The 15,988-nt window shown below is 38.7% G+C and overlaps 1 protein-coding gene across 3 annotated transcripts in view; it reads right to left on the bottom strand.

Moving 5' to 3' along the window:
• Window positions 1-15,988, bottom strand: part of TNKS (tankyrase) — a 141,183-nt gene that overhangs the window by 23,599 nt on the left and 101,596 nt on the right. For all 3 annotated transcript variants that reach the window (XM_037378964.1, XM_037378948.1, XM_037378956.1), the window contains exons 9-14: window positions 15,388-15,509; window positions 12,733-12,824; window positions 12,545-12,623; window positions 4,154-4,325; window positions 2,098-2,177; window positions 908-1,053 (exon numbers count right to left, since the gene is read on the bottom strand). In XM_037378964.1, the coding sequence (XP_037234861.1) occupies window positions 908-1,053; window positions 2,098-2,177; window positions 4,154-4,325; window positions 12,545-12,623; window positions 12,733-12,824; window positions 15,388-15,509 (691 nt within the window). The remainder of the gene's footprint in view (window positions 1-907; window positions 1,054-2,097; window positions 2,178-4,153; window positions 4,326-12,544; window positions 12,624-12,732; window positions 12,825-15,387; window positions 15,510-15,988) is intronic.

Here is a 15,988-nt window from a genome sequence, read left to right as displayed (position 1 = left end):
AAGCTCCCACTTTCACCAGACATTATTGGTATCTTTCAGCCTTTCCAATTTTCACGGCTTTATTTCCCTGCTATTAAAACACCAATGAAAACTTCAGTTCACATCCAGGAGACTTTTAAATGCTTAGCCAGCACCAATGGTACTACTTCCAAAAGCAAGTAACTTCAATGCTGTTAGCAGTAGCCAAAAACTAAATTTTAAAAATCACTGACGGTCTGACTTTGCATATTTGAGTGTACATTTCAGAAAAGGTGTAATACTAGACAATGGGTTTGAAGTACAGTTATTAGTAAGCACTGCACACCTGATAGATACCGAAGGATACCCAAACATTTCTCTCAGGGGGAGCCTGAAAATTCAGTATCAGAAATGTTTTAGCATTGAAAATAAATTATCTCCCACCCTAAACCAATATATTGGAGTGAAGGATCAAAGATAATCATGCTATCCTGCATGACTGCTTTGCAAATAATGAAAAACCTGTAACTAGTTTGTACCATTTAACTGAATAAATAACTAACTTAATAATTAACAAACTTAGAAAAATGACCAGAGATAACCCTGGTATTTTACCCCATGCAATTCAAAACTAATTTTAGATCTTAAAGGCTGCTTTTAAGCACAAAGTCTCCAAAATGGGCAAGAGGAGGAGGAAAAGAAAGATCATGTATTACAGTGCCAGATACATACTTGACAACGGCTTTGCCAGAAAGCTAAGTATGCTTTAATGGCCTATAATCTCCCTACAGTGATGTCAGGAACAATGCAGAACAAAAAGAAGGAAAAGAGAAAAGTTTTCAAGAGAAAAAACATAATGGCTACTGAAATCTGAAACGTAATGAACAGAGGGGGGTAGAAGTCTCACACTAATGGAAAACATCAGAGTGTATCATGGAATGAAACGTACCCTTTATCTTTAGCATGCACATCTGCCCCATGGTGCAACAGATACTCCACCACTGATACACGGTTATATCCTGCAGCAAAGTGCAGTGGTGTTGAATGACGGCCTTCCAAATCTCTACAATTCACATTCTGAGGGCTGCAAAGTTGCTGCAAAAACAAAAGAAGAAACCAAAATTCTAGCATGGAACTAAACCAAGTAACACACACACAGACACACCCACCCCAAACCAAACACAACCACAACAACAGCAACACAAAAGAAAAGCCCCAAAATACCACCTCCAAACATCCCAGCACAAAACTTGATCCATTTACTATTATATACAAATGAAGTTAGGTTTCGGGAAATCATCTTCCTCTTAGGCAAAGTTAAAAAAACAGCTGCTCTGAATTTATGGCTGAAAGTACTTCTATAACTAACAATTTAAATGATGGAAGCAGTACGAAGACATTCCTAATGTATTAGAAAGGGTGAGCCTCTATATCATCAAGCACCAGGTTCAAAGCCACGTAACTTTCTCCAGACATTACCATTTCCAGCTTATGTTGCCTTCAGAAATCTAGAAATATTGAGCTTGGCAGTCAAAGGAGCTACTGGTGCCCAAAACTGCTGCTGTTTGAATATGAATAGGTATGATGTTGGAGTTCAAGGTGAGAATGCATGCAGAATGGTCTACCTCTCGGCTATTTTGCCTACAGACCAAGCCTGAAAGACAAGATCAAACCTTCCCATGATGCTGGGATTCCATGGCCTGACCCTTCACCTTCAGATTAAGGATGGCTTAAAATGTGACATATGCTACCTGTTAACAGTTTTGTTTGCATGCCTTCTGATTGACTCATGCACCTGAAGCTTGTTTCTACTAAACCGTTACTCTGAGGATCACAGCATCTGCTTCAAAGAATTATGGCTGCATCTGTGTCCACTGAAGACATGGCTATGTGAAGGACTGGGAGAACAAACAGCCAAAAACTCAAGCGAAACACCTCAGCACATCTTAATGCACTAGCTTCTAGAAAGAAGAAGGAGAAAAAAAGAAAAAAAAAAAAAAAAAGAAAGAGATTTGCCTTCCCATTTCTTATGATTTACCATCCACTGGGCACCACTTCCACAAGTCTTGTAGCAAAGGCTTCCACAAGCCTTGCACAGCAAGGCAAAATGGAAAGTTAACATGAATTGCTCAAACCTACCTTCACAGTTTCCAAGTCTCCAGCTTTGGATGCTTCTAACAACCGGTAATCCACATCGGATGTGCGCACAGGTGTACTTTCTAAACAAGGAAAAAGATGGTTTAGGATTACTTAGTATTATTAAATTATATTAACTTGTGTCCAGCGTATTTTCCAAATCTGTGTGTGTTGTCATTTGTGAAAACACAGCTGGAGTTGTGATGTTCAAGTTCATATTGCCTGAACTGCTGAATGAAGAGCCTTAGTTTCAGTGTGCACCAGCCAGATTTAGACTCTAGAGCTGACATTATTCTGCCAAATGGAATTTCACTGCTTTGTTAATCCTACTGTACGGTAAAAATTACATTTTAAGAAACCTACATGCACCCTGGGACAAAATCAAAGTTTTGCTGAAGATTAAAAGCACTTTTCTCAACAATTTCATCAAACTGTATGAGGTGCCAGTGCACAGCCAGGGTTAAATGTGCCCAATTCTGCAGTGAATTAACAGCCTTCGCACTCTGCACTTGGGATGTGTCTCATACTACTAAGTAGTGACAAGGGGATGGGATTTTTAAGACGGCCCTGACCACATGGTGACTGCCTGCTTTATGATGCTCCAGCTGTGTACTGCATTTCACAGCAACTGTCCCTAGTTGCAGACATGGGGTGGTTAAAAATAGAATCCGAAAGATGACATAGTGATTAAAAGGAGATCTTTAGAGAGACACCATTTTTCCTCTTTAAATTAAGAATGACAAGTTTTGGCCTCAAAACTTTTCTTTTTAACCACGCTTCTCATCAGAAACATGGCTGTGAGAAAGCAAGCATGCTCCGAGGGAAGTAGTAGTAGTGGCTGGAAAGAAGCAGTGGATTAGTTGTCCCTACAGCTCTTCAGTCTTGCTCAAAAGGGACCTGAAAAGGCAGTCTTGATCACTTCTTTGTTCATACAAACTACTTTCTCTTGTAGAAGCCACTCCTCTCAAGTTCAAGGATTTATGGAACAGATGTTTTGGCAGCATGTTGCCTGATCAGCTGTCCTGAGTTCGGACGGAAATGACTGCCTAGTGCAAAACAAATGGGGCAAGAGGAACTCGGGAGTTGCAATCCTCTGTAAGAATGCTGTTAAGAAAGTCAGAGTGTTACAGCAGGCTAAACTCATTCTAGATGGGCATGCAAATTTATCAAAAAGTGGGTACACTTCAAAACAGTCCTTCCTTGCACTGCTGTAAAATGCCTCTCTCCTTTTTTTCACCTGTTTTAAGGCATCATTGTTGAAAACGCTGAAGGAAATGGAGCTTCAAGCTATCACAGGCCTTCTCATCTGTTTGGGTATCTGCCTTTCTTTGACTACATGCAGATCCCACTGAAAGATGCATTACTTGCTCTGTAGTAGCTATTGATGCAATTCTCCCTACTCGCAAAAATTCAAATGTAACATGAGGATATGCGAACCCTCAAGCACATACATGAAAAACAGTGGCATCCTCTTCAAACATCTATTCATCTTTTTAATGCAAGATATAAACAAACTTATCAACAGTATTCAGAGCATTTTCACAATAAAATCTTTGCTGGAGGAGCAAGATATTTGAAGTAAAAGTTCAAACAGTTTAGCAGTTATCAGTATTTTTCTGCCAATAACGCTCTGCTTGTGACTGCTGAAGTATGGAGTACCAAACAGGGTAGCTCATGAGAGGAAAAAGGTTTCTCACATGTTCAGCAATAATCCAGTTGCCTTGAGACTTGTTATCAAAAACCCCCAGCTTCCCACATCCATCCTCCTACAATCTCCCTGTGCAGCAGCATGCTCTAAATCCACAAGATGTTTATTTTCTTCACGATTTGCACAAAATCATTGAATTGAGCAGGGATTTGTTTTGCTTTGCTGTGGGGTTTTTTTGTAGGGTTTTTTTTTTTTTTTACCCTGAAAAGCATCACACTGCAGATGTGCACACATGATGGAGGTAGAGAGGGGTGAGAAAACTACTCTGAGCCTCTTGCACTGAAAAAGAAGATCTACAACTGTAAAGGGAGAAGCTGAAGTTCAAATGCACAAACCTTTATTTTTACCCACCACTTAGAATCTGTTGCACTGCTTCATTTCCCATCTGTGCTGCTGTGAAGCCTTGTAAAGAGATGATGGAGGGATCAGAGCCATAATTCAGCAAGAGCCGGCAGGTCTGCAAGTGACCTGCTAATGCAGCCCTGTGCAAAGCTGTTTGACCAAGTGTGTCCAGTGCATTCATCTGAAAAATCAGCAGCAATATAAAATAAAGCATTATTATAATTAAAAGCCTGCACGTGTCAGTGCTCTTAATAAGAGCAATAACAAGAATTTTCCAGCATACAAATTCATCTATTAATCCCTCTGCATTGCAACTAAACAAAACTAAATGACAAAACTGGTCAACATTCCAACGTAAAGACAATTTACTGCAGACACTTTCCTGTCTTTTAACAATGTAGGTTATTTGCTTGCATGCCTAAGAGACAACACAGGATCCCCCAAACCATACATAAAATAGCGATCAAACTTTTGACAAAGATCAACCTTGTGGCAAGAAAAGCAAAACTCTCACAGAAGAGCAGAAAGAGGTAAATAATTAACCAAACAGTTCTAAAATCTTCCAGCTCTAAGTAAATTACCATCTGTCATCCTCGGAAAGGGAATTAACTCAATTTTACTTACTACCAAGAATTAAAGCAAAACAAAGATGTCAGATTTGGAGTTGGGGGGGGGCGGGGGTGTTGGATACAAACAGTCAATTTTCTCCTCATTTTTTGTACTCTTACAGAAATGTTAAGTATAACTGGATATAATTCTACTCAATACAAGACTGTATAAACAGGCAAAATGGAGTTTGCTTTCAAAGAGTATGATATAATGGAAACCCATCTGTCTGTCAGGATCGAACAGAGTATCTAAATAACTAGAAGCATCTCCACAGGTTCACTATCAGAGAACAGAAGAGAATAATAGAGAGCTTTAAAAAGAAAAAACCTTCATGAAAATAACCTTTCAATAAGATACTCCGCACCTAGCAGCGATTCATGACAAATTTATATGCAAATATCCAACAGCTTTTTTTTTACTGCTTTATGAAATACAGAACTGCTCAATATTCTCTGCAAGCAACTCAGAACCTGTTATCTGTTTCCAAGCCTACAGATTGCAGGCTGTGAACTGCATGCGTAACAGACGCTGTTACTGTAAAAACCCACCCTTTTACCTTCTCATAATCTTTGTGGTGGCAGTGAACAAAGGTTTTGCTTGTTATTTCCCACCTGAAATGCAACCTGCAAATCCTACTACCTTTCCATGAAAACTACTGAAAAAACTTTTTGGGTAAGACACATACGCTGTAACTAAATGAAATTTAATTAGGGTAACTATGTAGAAAATACCTACTACTAGATAGGGTGAAAAATAATTAAGTAAAATAGCTGCAATGCAACAAAACATCAAGCCACAGGAAAGAACAAAGAACCACCACATAAATAAGTGCAGCATGATTTGATAATGCCTAAATTTTTTCTATATCCCTGAACAATCCTACAGACTGATAAAGCAGGAATTTCTCAGATTACAAACCTCTCTTGCAGGAAGATGTAAAGGAGAACAGTTCTGCTTTCTTCTAACCATACTCAGGCTCATGCCACTCCAACGGGATTTCCCTAGAAGTTTTGTTTTAAAAAAAACACTTTCTGCTATCATAAATATTAACTAGATGGTGAATGTCCCAAATCCATCATTTTGTTCAGATGACGATCCTAATCTGTTTCAGGACACCAGATACCTTTCACCACTGATAAGGACACAGAGAAAAGCAGAAGTCTGAGGCTATACAGGTTTAGTGATGGTAAAGGCAGAACGAAATGAGACTTATGGATTCTGGAAGTAGCTGATAAGATTCTGTTTGCCCAAGAAAGAGAATCATAACTAATGTCTTCTGTAACACTGAATTCCTGTGTTAAACAGGCCAGTACTGAACAAACTATTGAAGAACAGCAGGGAGGCATTCACAATTCCATACTGACTATGTACCTGGAAAAAATGTTAATATTCATTTGGAAAGAACACTGTCAGTGTCATCAGATCCATCATCTCATATGTCTTATGCAGGTCTCCTTTCACCTCCGAATCATTATCTGTGCCAACAATCAATACTTGTGGCAGAAGAATGCCAGCCATTTGAAGAACTGCCTGCTTACTTCTGGGAGAGGCTGTAACTGACAGAGGGATATAGGCACCAAATACGGCTGTTCCTCTTCTCAGAAGCAGAAATAGGTTTTGCAGGGCAATTTCACAGGGAATATGTTCACTTTGAGGCAAATCTGCTCTCACCAATCAAGCAGCACTTGTCTAAAACCAGCCCAAGAACGTACTGCACTAAGGCTGAAAGCCACAGGATTTATTTCCAAATGAAAATCAATTTGAGCACGACAAACTGAAATACAAACTGAGGTTAAACTCTCAAAAATCAGAACCTGGTAAGACATATGCCTGGGTTAACCACTGCTCAATACTAGGTCTAAAAACACATGCCCTTTCAAATTCAAAGCTAAAGTTTAAACTCTGTCTGACAAAATGTAGAACATCCAAGGTGTGCTGCCTTATTGGTGTGGTGAGAATGCAGATTGTTCCCAGCTGCACTAACAAAAAAAAAAAAAAAAAAAAAGAGAAATATTCAGTTGGTCCCCTTTATAAGGGGTCTGAAACTAGAAGGCTGCAGCTCTGAATTACTTTACAGCCAAGTTTTCTGCAAGGAGTTTAAAATGACAGATTTGATGGCTTTTTTTTTTTTTTTTTTTTTTTAATTTTATTCCACAGCACACTGGCTCTGGCTTCTTCACCTTTTAGTATGAAAGCAGTCACTCTACTGCTCAAACCGCAACCTAAAAGCAGAATGCAGTTATCAATTGAAAAGTATTTTTAAGGTTTTTCACGAAACGATATCATCCTATACAGTATTTCCCAATAAAGATTTCTTTCTGTTCTTTCCTTTTTCCTATCCTGGATAGATGCTGTAGAGAAACAGAAATGGTCATGTACCATCAGACACTGAAAAGATTTTTCCTCCCTGCACTCATGCTGTCTTGGAGCAGCCCACATCTACCGCAATACTCCTTTGGCTGCCAGTCACTTGTGGCAGGTCAACAGCTGGGACCTGTTAAAGAAACTTTTTTTGCAAGATTTCCTAAGCATAGCAGCTTTCTGTTACTATCAAATGCCCTTAAATATCCTCCTACTCCTTGATACTACAGCAGCACAAAATGCAATAGCTTCCAAGCACTTTGATTTTTGTTCTAAAAGAGGTACATTCTAAAACACACACATGAAACTCATACTCTGCCAGCAGTTCCAGCATCATATCCTTCCCTGCAATGCAAGTGTTCTAACTGCTCTCCTGCTGCATTTATTCTCAAGGCAACTTGCAGTAGGTCGTATGACTTTGTGCATCACTAACAATAAACATGATAGGAGCGAAGAGGTGCTGGTGGCAACTTCAAGCTCTGTCAGAAGAAAAAAAAAAACAAAACAGAAAATAGGTCTAGTTTCACTCTGAAAGCTCCTACATGATCCAGCCATATGTTCCACAGTTGTCCCTTTGCATAGAAGCTTAAGATTAATGTCACTACGTTTGGATGTCTAAGCAGTGAGAAAAGTTGAACCACGCAATTGCAACAGATCATACAGTTCTTCGTGTTGCCCACCACCATGGTCCAGAACCTGCTGCATTTCTGAAAGGATATTTCATTTTTCAATGCTTATTCTTTCCTGAGAAAATCATATATCTACCTGGAATGTTGGAAGCAAATGCATCACACAAGAAGGTTATTCACAACCATTTGAGTCTGTAGTGTGGACCTGGAGAAATGGTGATTATTTTCAAATCCATGATCACAAAAGGCTGGCAACATGCTACTCAGAAATAATTGTATTATGCAAAGATCATAAAGCAAGATCCTTTTAGCAGAGCAGAACAAAGACATTTCTGCTCCCATCGTCAATAGGCACTATCTGTCTAACATGACCTTAGAAAGGCTCATTTTCCCTTGCAGAAGAACAGCTTCAACAGTATGCTTTAGAAACTTAACACAGTTCAACAGCATTCACGACATCTCTACACTTGCCCAAGATACCAGTGAACTTGCATGCTTGCAGGTCTGTCATTCCAACAGTCATTCCAGTTCAGAAAAGACTTTAATCCTTCCCTTCTGCACTGCTAGAAAGCAGATTGTCTTTCTGAACATATTAAATTTCCCATGTATCTGTAAATTCAGACAAGGAGCTAGTTATAAGAGGTATCCAACTATCCAGCAATACAACAGAACAGGATGAAAGCCACTTTTCCATTAGTTCACCACCTTCAAATTATTTTCTTCTTAAACAAAGGATTTTGACCATTTTCAAAGATACAACAGTGGTATTTGAAGATTTGCTCATGGGTCTAATAAAAAAAAAAAAGTTTAAGTTTGAGGATTCTTTAAAAGATGCTCCACTTTTATTTCTCCTAAGATACTTTGAGGATATTCAACACCAAATAAGCAGTGGCATGAAAATGCTGTTTCACGCTGCAGTTCAGACAAATAAGTAAAAACTGGGTATGGCATTTAAACCCAGAGATATTTATGATCAACAGTCTTGAAGAAAATTTTAAGAAACCCAAAGGTTTCTCACCTGTACTTTAGATGTATAGCTGACACTCAACTGCAAACTCAGGTAACAAGCTAATGAAAATATCTTCGCTAACCATGGAGTATTGCTTAGACAGAACATGCTGACGTGCAAGTGATAGGCACCAAGGACTACTTCACAGTGTAAATTACAAATCTAGTCTGTGTTGTCAGGAAGGGCCAGCAAAGCACACCAAAATAAACAATTTCTGTATATGGCTTAACTCATGCCAATGCTAATTGTCTTAGATATATTTCTGTTAAGTAAATTTTAATCAAGCACAGGTTATTCAAGCGGTCCTTCACTGTTTATTATAATATAACATACTTACATTTACACAGTGATAAAATTAAGGATAATTAAATCCAGCTCCAAGACCACAAACCACTTTTTGTTCATGCCAAGCAAATTCCCTAAGGCATGCTTCAGGCCATTTCGCAAACCAAGCAAAGCCTACTCAAACCTAGGTACTTCATGTTACCTCACTTTTGTTGTCTGACACAGATCACGGCTGCTACTCGTGAAAACAGCACTTTCCTCTCTGCTACTGAAACTATCACAAATGATTTTACATCTACAAAACTTTACATGGCTTTGTCTCCTAAATCCGTTACTGGATTATTATTATTATTATTTTTGTGGATCAGCTGTCTGCCTTTCGGCACTGTATTTCAGAAGAATAAAGTTCCACTTTCTTTGAAGCCCCAGTTACTCATCTTTTTCAAATTGTTACTCTCCTTATAATCAGTAGTGGTTTCCAGAAGGTAGATTAAAGCTGACTTATAGAGTACCTTCCCTTTGACAGAAGACATGGTTGCAAAGTAAAGAAAATATGGTCGGTGTCATCCATCCACACTTCAGTAAGCATTTGATATGGGACTACACAGGATATTTTTATGTATTTTATATGGAAAAATAGAGATTAGTTGAAGAACTGAACGTATTGAAAGAAGGAGGGCTGCTCAGGGATCAGCTGTGGGATAATTTTGTTTTAATATATTTTCATTATGATGTTGGCACAGGAGAACTGTGTTGAAGGGCATGAGCAAGAAAAAAATCAAGATTCTGTGTGTACTACAAGACTACAGAAAGGGTCTGAGTACTACTGTGTCCTGTTTATTAAAAAGGCAGACACAATCCCAGTATACTTTAGTCCAGAATTTACATTAGAGATATGGAAGTGCCATCGTGTACGTTGGTGGGGGAATTAATTCTGCTGTCATTGCCTGAGCTCCAAGATTTCCTCTGGTGCTAGTAAAGTGAAGGGTTATAAGGATTGATTAGGAAATGGCAATGTTCCCTTATGGGGAAGATTAAGTGTTTGAGGCTTTTAGCCTACCAAAACAAAGGCTAAGAAGAATCTTTTCACTGCAAATACCTCAGCAAAGGAAGCATCAAAATGGAAAAGAGGTGTTTAAATTGCAGGAGAGTGCTGATCGAAGAACAAATGGATATTCAACTGAGAGGCTGCTATTGCAGGGAGAACTAGATTCACCAGTTCAGGAAAACTCTCTCTTGTAAAATACGACTAGTCAGGATCAAAGAGCTTAGTACATCTGACTACGTCATATGAAGTAACTAAAATTCAAAACACACAAAGAGTAAACAGGAAGAAAAAGCTTCTAGAAAAACAACAAATGGGCGTGTATGTGTGTGAAAAACCTGTATCATGCTTCAGCAATTAAAGCTGCCATGTCCTGATAATCCAAAACAAAGAAATGGCAATGTTGAGTGTCTGATGAACTAAATGCCTACAGTCAAAGCATGAGCAAGAGGTCAAATGATAATACACAAGCAAGACAGAGTGATTAACTATACCTAGTTAACTAATTAATACTCTAGAGCATATCCCATCTGGGAACTTCAAAGTGCTTCATAAGCCTTAATGACCTATCTCTCTTGAAGAACCATGATTGCATTACTCACTGTTTTACAGCTAAGGAACTTTGGATACTGATAAAGAAGAACCTGATCCATTGCGGTATGGAAATACGTGCTTAATTTTAACTACGAGTGGTCTCCTGCCATGCAACTTAAGCGCTTTGCTAGATCACAAATGTGAACGACTATCCTCAGAATAACATAGCATGCATACACCAGGATACGAACAAAAAATGAGTTTTAACGATTACCATGTACCTCTATTTGCATACTGTCAGTAGAAAAAACAACCAAATACACCACTCAATCATTCTGTAGATAACTGTGGGCCACTCATAACCATCACTCAGTCCACAAGTGACTCAGATCATGATTTAGGAACCCCTGCTTCAGGATATAGAAGAACCACAAGCTATCATCAGAATGTGCTACTGACACAAACTATAAAATTGGGCCATTCCAGTAAGGATGACAGCTTTGAGCTTACTCCTAACCTGGCTACACAGAGCTAGATTTTCAAGGGAGCATTAACTTAAATACCTACAGTATAGCAGCAAGCTTTCCAGACACCCTCAGCACACAGAAACTCTTTGTATTTCAAAGCAGGTAGTACTTGGGTATCAATACACCTGGAACTCCAGCACGTCCAGTTTGGTGCCTACCCAAAGACCATCAGTACTGAATTCCTGTGCAAACTCAGATCCATAAAGCCATGAAGTATCTATTCTTATGGCAAAATAATTTTTTTTCCCCACTTTCAGTGCATAGGTACACTACTAAGAGTGAATGTCAGAAAATAATAGTGGTTTTAATGCCTATAACTGAGACCTCTGGCCCTGCTTTCCCTTCCCCCAAGAAAATCTTGGTGTGTCATCACTGCATCAGGATTCACTAGTGCAATAAACTCTGTCATGGTATCATTGTTAAGCTATTTTATGATGCCATTAAGGTACCATGGAAGTGAATCAGACACTGAAATCTGGCAACGAGCTCTCATACAGGCTTATAAATTACAATTCACTGTTTGAAATGAAGATGACTTAGTATTAACTATGCATACAATTACATTGTTCGCACCTCCTAGCACATCAAGAGCGACACTGTAGATTGTTATTACAGGTATATTTCTTCATTTCTAGCTACCTGAATAAAGATGAAGATCCAAAGAGAACAACGTAAGCCCCCTTAAAAGCAAAAATAAAGAGATCATTTATATTTTAACCAATGCAAAGAAAATTCCCATCAGGAATGTTTCTGAGAAAATTAAGTAGCTAAGTATATAATAACTATGAATGTCAAGTAAAACGCAGAGAAAGATGACCATCCTGAAATACTTCTGAAAGATGCTTAAACCACTTCCTAAACAAAGCTATACTATCCTCTGCCTCTAACTAATAACTTGCTGAACCATGTGCTTCTAAGCAAGCTTCACCGTAGGCTCACAAATCACTTTGGTTAGCATATATCAGTGGCTAAAGGGCATGACAAAACAATCTGGCAAAGAAAATAAGCAGCAAACAAGGGCTAAGGGATGCCCAGCATTAGACTACTAAACTTGGTGTCAGCAAACTCAGGCATTGGATATTTTAAAATCAACAAGATAAAGCATCAAGAGGCACCTAGATGACCACAGCTGTTAGAAATTATAGCAAGATTCATTAAAAAAGAGTAAGCTGGACTCCTAAAGCCTGTATTCGGTTATCTGGAGAGAAGACCTGATTTTCAAATGGGATTCCTGAACATCCTGTACTGGTTTAAGATAAACACATTTAAGGTTAACCTGAGAAGCACAAGACGTACAGAAAAAAAAAAGCAACCACTATCATAAAAATTAACACTGTATTTAACCAATATAACCCTTCTTCTTGCCTCTGCCTTAAATAAAAGATATGTAAGTATATTTACCTTTGCTCCATGTTTATGCAGAACTTCCATGACATCGTTATGAGCTTTTTCAGCTGCAACATGCAAAGGTGTCATGAAACTGGGGGAGGGGGGGAGAAAGGAAGACATTAGTTTATAAGGAAGATATTAGTTTTATATTCCAAGTAGGACAGAGTCCTTTGGAAAACACAAAAATTTCAGAAACCTACTCTTTGTTTTTCTCATTAACATTTGCTCCCTTCCTGAGCAGTAGTTCCGTAACTTGCTTCCGCTTGGGATGCACAGCAGCCACAGCACAGTGCTGCAAAAAAGTAAATATAAATTATATTTCAACTACATAGATGATAGAGAGCTTTAAGATCCATGACTTCATCTCTTGATTACTCTGCTAAACATCAGGCTCCAAAACTTACTAACAGAATCCATCATATTTCTGCCAAAACATATAACATATTGAACAAAATACAAACTAGTGATCAATGATAAATTATTCTACTCATAAAAACAATTTTGATTTTAAGGCTATTCATCACACAAAAAGCAGTACGTTCCCAGCCACATTAACTATCAGCTGTCAGGATAAAACCAGCAGACAACGCAAGGAGGTAAAGACAAAGGGTTTGAAACAACCTTTCTACAGAGGGACTCCAAAGGGGTACATTAGGATCCTGCTGTGGTTGTCAGATTAATATGACTTTTGAACGTTGCTTAGTTTCTTTTATTTCAACATGTACTGAACTTTTTAACCTCACGGCAATTGTATTATACACCCAACTACCAATTAAGTAGGAAGCAAATGGGCTGTAAAGTTCTCTGAGAGTATCTTCTTTTCCACGCTATGAGAAAGATACATCTTTCGCACAGGGCTTTTCAAAGCTCAAGCCTGCCTGTGTGGGAACACCATACAGGCCTTTGCTAGTTGTAAGTATTTTCCTGAATGTGGTTGGGGTCTGCCTGCTGGTTTGTCTGTGGATTTGGCACCTAGAAGTGAGCACTTTGTTTCCCCCCTCTTTTTTCATTGATCCTCTGCAGAGCCTAGACTCAATTTGGCGTTTTCTCAACAGTGGATCTATCAATGCACCCCTGTGGCCTGAAATTACAAGCACAGTTCCAGATAAGCTGAACATCAGGCTTGACAGTCCGTCCAGAAATGCTTGTCTCAAGTTTCAATGTCTCAAGATGGCAGACTACCAGAAAGAAGAAATACTTCTGAAGTTTATAATGTTTACCCATGTTTTAAACCAGTAACACGTAAGAACCAGACAGTTGCCTGGATCAGACTTCTCAAAACTTTCCATTAGCAAAACAGTAGTAGCCTTTACAATGAGATAGGCCCCAAAAAGAATGCCAGTAACAACAGTACTGAAAAACATCTTTTGCTCAGTTTCAGCCTTCACTACGAAGTAACTGCCACTCAAGCTTCCGCACTGCTGTTAGCAGACCATGTCAAAGTTTTGCAAAGGGAAGCTTTGTAAATAAACATTAAGATCAATTTTGCTCCGAAGAGTGGCAGCATTTTTGAGGCTTTGCAGATAATAGCCTATCTGTATTTCCTGCCAATATGATAAACCAGCACTAGCAACACAAATACCAAAATATTGCCGAACCTCTGAGTAACACTGAGACATAGACCCGGTGAGGCAACAGGGCACAGACCCCAGTGCGCCATGGTGACAGATGCCATGCTTAGGACAGGAATAGCTCAGTTAGAGGGTACATAACCCCATCTGATCCTGGAAGCTAAGTCCTGCCACTTGGAAATCTCAAGTACAAGAGGCAAAACCTGAGAAATCACAGTCTGAACAGTGAACAAAACACTTCAATAGAGCTAAAATACCCCATTTCTTCTATCTGTCTCTGCTCCTCTCTGCCTGCTCGCTCTACAAAGAGCGCCACAGGACTACCAAATGATCATTACACAGCTGAAGAGATGCCACATATCAGCAGCTGATAAACTCAGGAAGACAAGGGTAACATCATTCCAAATTTCATACTGTCTTCATGTTCAGTCTCAAAGTATCTCTTCTCTGTCTTGCTTTGAAGTTCAGGCTAGGATGCAGAGTCCTCCATGGAGAGAACAGAGCATATGTATGCTCGGTACTTCACACGATGTTCTGATCACATTCACACTGTTTATAACACTAAAGATGCAGTTGTACGCCTGCAGCTCAGACCTACTACTGTGAAGAAAATGTTCCATTGGAATAAAGTATCATAACTATAATGGTTTTAATAATACCATCACTCCCTCTCAACTTCAAAATCTTTCTTCACTGCATCTGGATACCGGCTGTGTTCTTGGCCTTCACTATTTCTTCAAACAACGAAGAGCAGGAAACTGCCAAGAAAGTCTCAAAGACCCCTGTTTCCATAGCTAACGTGGCATTGTCAGTACAATTCCAATTCTGTAAGACCCTGTGATATACACCTAGCATCTATTTTCACCACAGTTTTACATACCCTATGAAGAAAATTTGCAATCCAAGCTTGCCCACATAAAACATGAAGGAAGAAGTGGGCCACTAAAATAGAATTTAACCTCAGAAAAAACTGCAACTGACCAACAGGGAAGGAGAAAAAAACCAAACAAAAAAAAGAGGGTGATGGGAAATAAGCAAAGGAGAAGTGCAAAATAAACATGTGAGGAGCGGCTGGAGGATTTCTGTAATCTACCAGGAAGAACAAACAAATTTATTTAAAAATTACAGTGTTTTTTCTACAATGGTGATTTAATATACAAAGTGTTTGATGGCAAATCCTCAGTCTCAGATGATTAATGTATTTTCATAGCGTAGAAATAAAACTCTCAACTAGCACTACACCACATTTATCATAAAACAAATGGATTGGCTGTATAATCTCACCAGTGCAGTCTCATGTGACTGTGGCTGCTTAAAATTAATGATCTCCAAAGCAAGTGTCTTTTTCACTTTGGCTAGGTCTGCCTCTCTGGCTGCTTGCAGTAAAGAGTGTCCTTTGAATTCATCTGTTAGAGGAAAAAGATGCATTTAATATTCAGCAACATCACATTTATAAATGTTATTGCAGAAAGGTAGCTATACTCAATTAAGAGGAAATAAGAGTATTTCTGTATGTCTTCAGAAAGTAGCTGACCTGGGACACAGAACATGAAACATGGTTTACTGAAATGAATAAAAGAGAGGGGAAGTGACTCACTGTGTAAAATTTTTATAGCTTTTCTGCATCTTATCCTCCACCCACCTGACATTAAAAGCCTATCTGACCTCTAAATTAGCTAGGTATGTGTTTAAGTGAGCAAAATGCTATTACATGCTCTTCAGAAAAAAGCATTACAGTTGCTCTTCAAGAACCTTATTGCATTTACAATGACAAATAATTCAAGGTAAAGCCTGAATAAATATAATTTATATATACAATTTATAATTTAAAGATAAAATATTAAACTATCAGTCTTAAAAGCTAACTGGCTAAGTATCTGAAGCT

The sequence above is a fragment of the Falco rusticolus genome, chromosome 1 (genome assembly GCF_015220075.1).
Source record: "Falco rusticolus isolate bFalRus1 chromosome 1, bFalRus1.pri, whole genome shotgun sequence".
NCBI lineage: Eukaryota > Metazoa > Chordata > Aves > Falconiformes > Falconidae > Falco > Falco rusticolus.
This window is presented reverse-complemented; position numbering and strand designations above follow the sequence as displayed.